The sequence below is a fragment of the Atta colombica genome, unplaced genomic scaffold (genome assembly GCF_001594045.1).
Source record: "Atta colombica isolate Treedump-2 unplaced genomic scaffold, Acol1.0 scaffold210, whole genome shotgun sequence".
In the NCBI taxonomy this organism is placed as follows: Eukaryota; Metazoa; Arthropoda; class Insecta; order Hymenoptera; family Formicidae; genus Atta; species Atta colombica.
This window is the reverse complement of record NW_017259306.1, coordinates 866,054-874,078: the sequence shown is the minus strand read 5'-3', so window position 1 is coordinate 874,078 and position 8,025 is coordinate 866,054. Positions and strand designations below refer to the sequence as shown.

Genomic DNA, 8,025 nt, shown 5'->3' with positions numbered 1-8,025 from the left:
ATATATATATATGTGTGTGTGTGTGTGTGTGTGTGTGTGTGTGTGTGTGTGTGTGTGTGTATAGAGTGACTTTATTTAAACGAAATCTCGTGTTCATCGAGCCGCATAACTACGGATTGCGATGGATTGCTAAGCAAGGTTACGGAGAGCCTTGCTGAAGCCAGGACATTGTTAACAGTATTGCTGCCTAATTAACCGCAAATGCTTTCAGTGGATTTCGCTTGGTCTATTGTTTACATGCGGGCATACCGCCTATATGTATTGCAGTCCTCCATGACTGAACCAGCTGAAATATTTCCATGGAGATTCTCTCTCCCTTTGTGACACAACCGTGTACGTAGATATATGTATTTCAATAGATTTCTAGGATGTGTGCTTGTGACAAGCTCGTGTCGGAAATAACACCTGATAATAACGCATCGGTCTCTTATAAACTTCATCACCGTACTCGCGCGGAGTTTCGTTTTAAGATTTAATTAGCGAGCCAATACGCCTCACGAAATTCTTGACGAAAGATATATTTCCGGAATTTAATTTAGCGGATTCATTGTCAGAACAACTAGCTTTGAAAATTCAGAGAATTGGGAATTAAGGTGCTTGGCAGAATACACCTTACGCTTCCGACAACTTCTGAGTACTCCATAGATTATGTTGCAAATTTAATAATCGATCACTTTCAACGTTTATTTTTTATCCAATTTTATTATGTAAAGTAAGATTATCAATTTGTATACAGAATCTTGTAGTATACATACTCTCTAAATCTGAATTAGTGGATAATCACTGATATCAGTGCAAAGTATGCCACTGGTAATCAGTGACTGAAATGTGAGATCTCTAACCTAGTTAATCTTTATTGTGATCTAATATCTTGTTTTAATAGAGAAATTCAACGAGTATGATACTGGAAGATGTGGTATTGAAATTAATGTACAAATATCAGTATTTTAATTATATAATGCTCAAACATTTTTTCTTTTTTAGTTGGATTTCACCGATTATCCAATGCCACTGAGTAATTAGTAACTATCCACTGGTTCAGATTTATAGAGTATGATACGCGTAAGTATGCCACACGAGTGGAAACAACAGAAGTCTCAAGTGTAATTTAATTTGCAGAAATATATTTGGGAAAAAATTGATTATTTATCTATAGAATAACTACTTGCAGATTTGTTCACTTTGATTATTAATTCTACTTGAATCAATAAAGTTCAAATATATATTTCTATATATATTTCTATTTATTAGGTGTAGTAAAAAGAAATCCATTATTGTTGCATGAAATTGAATGGAAAAATAATGAATTTCTTTTTACTACACCTAATATATATTACTCTTTTATATATATATTTTTTATATATATACGAATATTCTTAATAAATTCTCTTTTTAAATCTCATCTTCATAAATATATCTCAAAATAAACTATTATATTATAGCACAAAGTTTCAATTGAACATCGAAATTGATATGAAGTTATAACTATAGATTCTTTATTGTAATTCTTAATGCTTTATTTTTTCTTAAAATTGTACATACATTTGTTATGATTACAATTTCTCTTCCCAGAATCTATTAACCACAGTCTCTTCCCTACTCTCTTCCGCGAATTCCAATAGCCCTGAAAAAATTACTTCCATTTTCTTCTGTCCACAAGAAACTGCTATCATGATAAAAGCTTCGTTGCAAAATAAGTTATTCATAATCAATACCGCGTGAATCAATACCTCGATGAGGTAGCGTGCTTAGATTCAAAGATCGCCGTAAATCAATCGCCGCGTCATTAATTTACACGCAGGCGGCTGTTGATCTTGAAAAGAAACTAGGATGGAAAATTCATTAATTATGTCATCTACATAATAAATCCACGATAATCGAAATGTGATATAAATATAAAAGTGATATCCAAATGGAAAATATATGTTATATGTATATACCTATATACATATAATATATATTTTCCATTTGGATATCACTTTTATTACCTTCTTTTCGATGCGTGGTAGTTACCACGACTCAAAAAATGATGACTAGGAAAGCATAACGAGAACATGCACGTGCGTTTGTCACGCAAGCATATACGTCGCGTCTGTTACGTGTGCGTTCTTCGCGTGTCTTCACGCGACGTACTTCCTTCAAGAGCGTTCGTAATAACTCCTGATATAATATCTCGGTTCCTCAGGTTGCGACAAGACAGGGGTGGCGGCGCTTGGTGCCCAAGAAATATGGTAACCAAGGAAGGCAAGGAGTACCTGGAGGTGAATCTGCATACTCCGCGTTTACTGACGTCTACCAAAACGCAAGGCAGATTCGGCAATGGCAACGGGGTCGAGTACACCGAGGAGTACTTTGTCGAGTATTGGCGGCCAGGGTTCAACAAGTGGGTGCGATGGAGAAATCGACGTGGCATAGAGGTAGGTACCGTCTGGCTAGGTCATCGATCGAATCGCGCCCGAGATTTCTTTCTCGGATACTGTAAGCCTGAATTGACTGCACGTCTGCAGATATTAGATAATTTTTCAAATTTCTTCCTTGATATTTACATACGAATATTTAAGTTCACTTAGTGAATATATATTTATCGGACAGCTAAAAATGAATTTGTCAATGAAATAAATATTGTATAATTTTTAATATAATATTACGCTAATTTTAAATTTGTAAAATTTGTTATATTATTACATTCATACTTTATGTTACTACAAATATATATATATTTTATAAAAATATGTATATATTTTTATAAAAATATTTATATATTTTTTAATTTACATAAAAAAATCTTCGAAGAGAAATTGTTCTTTGTTTCTTTCTTTCTTTCTCTTCTGCATTTTTACTTTTGCGAAATGATTACATTTTCATTTTACACAACAAGATACGATATTGTAATTTATTTCGATGCACGATACTGTAAAAAAATTATCAGACTTTTCAATTGAATTTCATTTTAAGTTTGTGTGATATGCCAAAATTCGATTCTTTTCGACGCCTCGCGTGGGTTTTATGCAGGCGTTATACGGTTGGAATTGAAGATGAAATATTGAAAAATCCTACAACGAAATTTATTTTCTGCCAATAAATCTCGTCATTTCGTGTCACATTGTAAAGACGGATTGCCCGATATAGCGTTCAATGCAGCTTGCGCTGTGCTAATCTTACGTATATATCATTGTACTAATCTCCATTTGCCATCATGAATACATGTGACGCTATTTTATAATAGAATATCTTCTGACTCACTTATAATTACTACGTAGCTAAATATTAATGTTTTTTTTATATATATTTATATGCTACATATGTCGAGGGGAAATTAGGAGACTCCACGATGCGACTCGATTTCCTGAACTTAATTCAAATTCCCCCTTCTGGCTTATTCAGCATAGTAAGTTACGAATTGATACAGCTACTGCCATCTGATTTTAATCCGATGGATAAACATAAAACCATGAAAAACATAAAATGATTCCTATATTTATCTAGTACTATTTCACCATACTTTTATAAATTTTGATTATAGAATAATGTCATAAAACGATTTTCTAGAATATGTCTTGAATATCAACTTTAAACTTCTATTAATGCACTAATTAAATAAAAGCACAAATTTGAAATTCTATTTTAACAACTACATCAAGTAGAAAGATGATATATCTAACCTAACAGACTCTCAAAGTATTCTACATGGAAAGATTTGATTTTGCTGAAGTATCTAAAGATTTAGCTAGATACAGATCTGAAAATAATTTTAGGATTAATTTTGGATTAAAATAATTATGTAGGACATTTGTTGAATTAAAATAATTACATAAGAAATTCAAATTAATTGCTAAAACGTTAAAACTTTTTATACACTGCTCATCATATTTGAGATTTCTAAAATTATTTTGATTTAGATACTTCAGCAAAATTGTTCTTTCCGTGTACAATTTTACTTAAGTATTTAAATTAAAATAATTTTGAAATCTCAAGTATGATGAGCAATGCTGTAAAAAGTTTTGATATTTTAGCAATCAGTTTGAATTTCTTGTATAATTATTTTAATCATCTTGGACATTACAATCTTTTATAGAGAGAACTGTCTTTATGTATTCTTAATGTTATTTTTTATATTATATGTATTAACCTAATTAAAGATAACAATTGATTGACAAATCTCAAATAATTAAAAAATCAATATGTAAACTATTTTATTAATAATAAAAAATTAATAATAAAAAATTAATAATAAAAAATATAAAAATTTTATACATAAAACATATCTTAATTATTTTATTCTCATAACATTTGCATTGTGTATCTATGATCATCATATTTAATTATCTCTGTCAAACGTACTACATTTGCGAAGATATAAGACTTATTTCATCGATATTCACAGTATTGATGTTAATTTCCGTTCTCCTTTTATCTCTTCAAAATGCTGTACATGATACGGGCATTGCATATATGAGAACCTCTGTCCCGGTTGAACGGCCATTACTGGATGCGACGTGTTAATTAACGTCTCTTTAGCATGATAATCCGTACGCGATATCCATTAGCCTGTCAAAATACATCACGGCGGTTAAGCGATTTGCTTGTGGCGACGAAACTACGCAGATTCTATCGACGTAATCTTAAATTGATATTAGATAAGTACATTTCGTGAACGGTTTTGGTTTTCGTTTTCCATAAAAAACGTATATTTCTCACAAAAATTATTGAAGTAGTGTAGATATAGATAATTGAGAAATATAGATACAGTATGTTCAATCTTCATTGTGCTCTATGATAAAAATACGCAAGAAGAAATACCGATAAGACAATATTGTAATAGTCACACGAATTTATGTAACAAAACTTGCCAAATGGAAACAATTGTATAATATAATAGTTGTAATATATATTCTTATATCTCTAAGAATTTTGATAAAATGACTTGGGAATTAGTCACAAAGGCAGAAGAAATTTCATATTAAATCGATCAAACAGCATAATTGAAGACGGTAAATCGGTAGTTAAAGCTATTCTATTGGACATCGAGTGCTGCTGCAGCTATTATCCTATGAACCATAAGCTGCCATTGGTAAATGGAATTTTAATGGATGTACAATAAAGCGAGTGCATTTATTCCACTTACCGAAACGGCGCGGTAAGTCATAATCAATTGTAACGAGCGCGATTCATTTTTCAAATACTATCGATAGATCCGCATTCTCCACTGTCCTGGTTTCTATTACATTTTTATTCCATGCTAATGAAAGTACACACTTATAAACGTATATTTATATTAATATATAATAACATGAATTGAACGAATTTTACGATCAAGTGAGAAAACGCATTAAAACGCACTTAGTTACATTTCCTGTTTTCAGTAAAATTCACTGTTAGTTCTTTCTTCCATTTCTAGTAAGATCCAAATCTCATTTCTAATTATGTTGATTCTTCCATGATTTTATGATTTTTTTCGTCGTTTATTTGCTTTTGTCGTAATCATCTTGAATTTTCGCGCGCGAGCGCTTCATCGTCCAACACTCTATCTTTCCGTGAACATTATTCAATGCCCGCATTATGATATTACCACGTATAAGTGTTAAAATTCACTCGCTCACGCGAATTTATCGTGCCCCGTCGCAAATTGCTGGTCGTAATAGAAAAAAGATTACCTGAAGCGCCAGGATTTTTCAGTATTTACCTCGGCATCCGCAATATATTTCCTTCAAGAACTAATTTCGTCCGGGAAAAAGAAGCAACGGCTACGGGAGACTTATTACCTAGCTGCCTTACGGTCTCTGGATAAATAGAAAATCAAGAATCTCATCGGTAACGAACTTACTTCGATAGACTATCATAACTCACTTCCGGTACTCGTCAGAGGATCGTCGTCTGGCCTCGCAGGAAAAGCTCAGTGACGCGGAACTAATTTTCAACTTCAAATCGTGTCCTATCGTAGATGGCGAAGCCTCGTTATTCGACCTCGCCGTCATCAGAAGGACTCTGATATTCACGCCATGGTTATCTCTCACTAATCTCTCTCTCTCTCTCTCTCTCTCTCTCTCTCTCTCTCTCTCTCTCTCTCTCTCTCTTTCTCTCTGTCTGTCTCACCTAGACTCTCACTTGTCCACATCATATGCACGTGCACGCATAACACACATTCAATATATTTCCTTTTCGCCCTCCTTCCAGTGTGGCTCGTACTAGACGTTCTTCTCATTTTCACGCAGATTCGCTCAAAGCGAGAGAGCAAACCGGAGATCCGAAGGCGGAGGAGAGACAAAACGCTCAGAAGCAAAATAGAGGGAACAGGAACGTTTACCCTGCAGCCTCAATCTGGGCGGCATGTGATCTTTGTGCATGCGCGTCTTCCTTTTGCTCTTACACTTTGAATACGGGTGGGGAAAACGAACAGTCGAGACTTGAATGAGGAAACGAAAGAGGATGAGCGTGAACGCGTGATGGGAAGAAAAAGAAAGACAGAAAATGGGAAGAGAACGACTACGCTATCGCGCTATTGTACGTGACCCGAGCTCTCCGCAGGCGTTTTTCTACAGCAGCATAGTCGTCGTTCCTACGTCTCAGACAAAACACGTAACGCGAAAGAGGGTTTTCTGGTACCGACGACGCATTTGCTCGTTTTATTAGTGAAGCTCAAGTAGAACTAATGCAGAAATTGTATGTGACAATTAGAAAACCCTTTGAAAGTGTGTCGTACGCTCTAATAAACAAAAAGCGAATAAAAGTGTATTATGTAATGGTACACACATCTGATGTTGTCTAATTATCGTATAATCTTTACAAAAATTTAAAGACCAAAACTGTATGATTTGTGTCTGCACATAATCTGCAACAATTATTCGTACTTGTACGATTGCGCGAACATAGGACAATAAATACGATGAATATTACAGAAAGTCTGAAATATAGAAACGTGATATATTTTTACGTTCGCCAAGCTGACGCGTGCAACGAACCAGTTACATTTTTACACCGAAAAAAGCGGGCGACGGTCACCGGCTGCGACGTTACTCCAATAACGGAACAAAAATAAAGAGCGCGTGTGTGCGAGAGGGAGATTATGACTCGCTTCTTATGAGGTGCACGCGAATTAAGCCGGACAGGCCGGGCTCATCTAAATTCACGAAACGCTGGAGAGTAGCCGGACCTCGGGCTGCTAGATGCAACCTGATGGAAACGGAGCGGAATACAGCATCCAGCCAGCTAGCGCCTCTCCCTTTTACGTTCGGACGGCCGCTGTCGTGCCTGCGGCGGGACAATTGCCAACGGTGGACGTGTTTCATTAACGCCGACACACCGGCACGGACGAGGCTTTGTGAGAGAGGTACACCCACGGTAACTCGTATACGTCTTCCCTGTAATACGAGCAGTCCTCGCTGCGGCTCTTGAACATACCTACCTGTCACGGCAGAGCTAAATGAATTTGTTTATTCTTTCACGCTAGAATTATATTTTTTCTCACATTTTTTTCATCTTTTGTGTTATCCAGTTTATCTTTTATAGAAATTACATTTTTGATACTTTTTAGGATTGAAACAGTGCCAATATTTCGTTTTTAAATCCTGTTTTTAAATTAACTGTATAAAGCCCAAAATTAAACAAATTTTTTAATTTGTAAATAGTTTCTTACATAAGAACAGTTATTAAGCTTTTTTAAATTTTAAAAGACAAAAAATAATTTTCGAAGAATAACATTCTATCTTCCAAAAATAATAATCTAAAAAAAATGTTCTACATTTATTTTTACAAATTACATATTTCTTTCTATTATATCGCGAATTAGGCAACGCTCTATATTCGAGCCTTGTGGATTTCAGCGAAATGTTGATGACGCATACAAGAAACAAGACTCGGTAGTTTCTCTCAACGATAATATTCCCAGAGATGCACGATAAATCCTATACATAAGATTTATTGCACAGCAGAATTCTACATCCGCATTGCTATGCGAAATATATCTCTGCATTTTATATATATATATACATATATATCTCGAATTATATAAATTGAAACGATGCAAAA

The 8,025-nt window shown here is 34.4% G+C and overlaps 1 protein-coding gene across 1 annotated transcript in view; it reads left to right on the top strand.

Moving 5' to 3' along the window:
- The window catches only part of LOC108687625 (discoidin domain-containing receptor 2-like), a 225,289-nt gene that overhangs the window by 166,062 nt on the left and 51,202 nt on the right, over positions 1–8,025 (top strand). Inside the window, exon 5 of the mRNA XM_018193501.1 lies at positions 2,186–2,417. Within this exon, the coding sequence (XP_018048990.1) occupies positions 2,186–2,417 (232 nt within the window). The remainder of the gene's footprint in view (positions 1–2,185; positions 2,418–8,025) is intronic.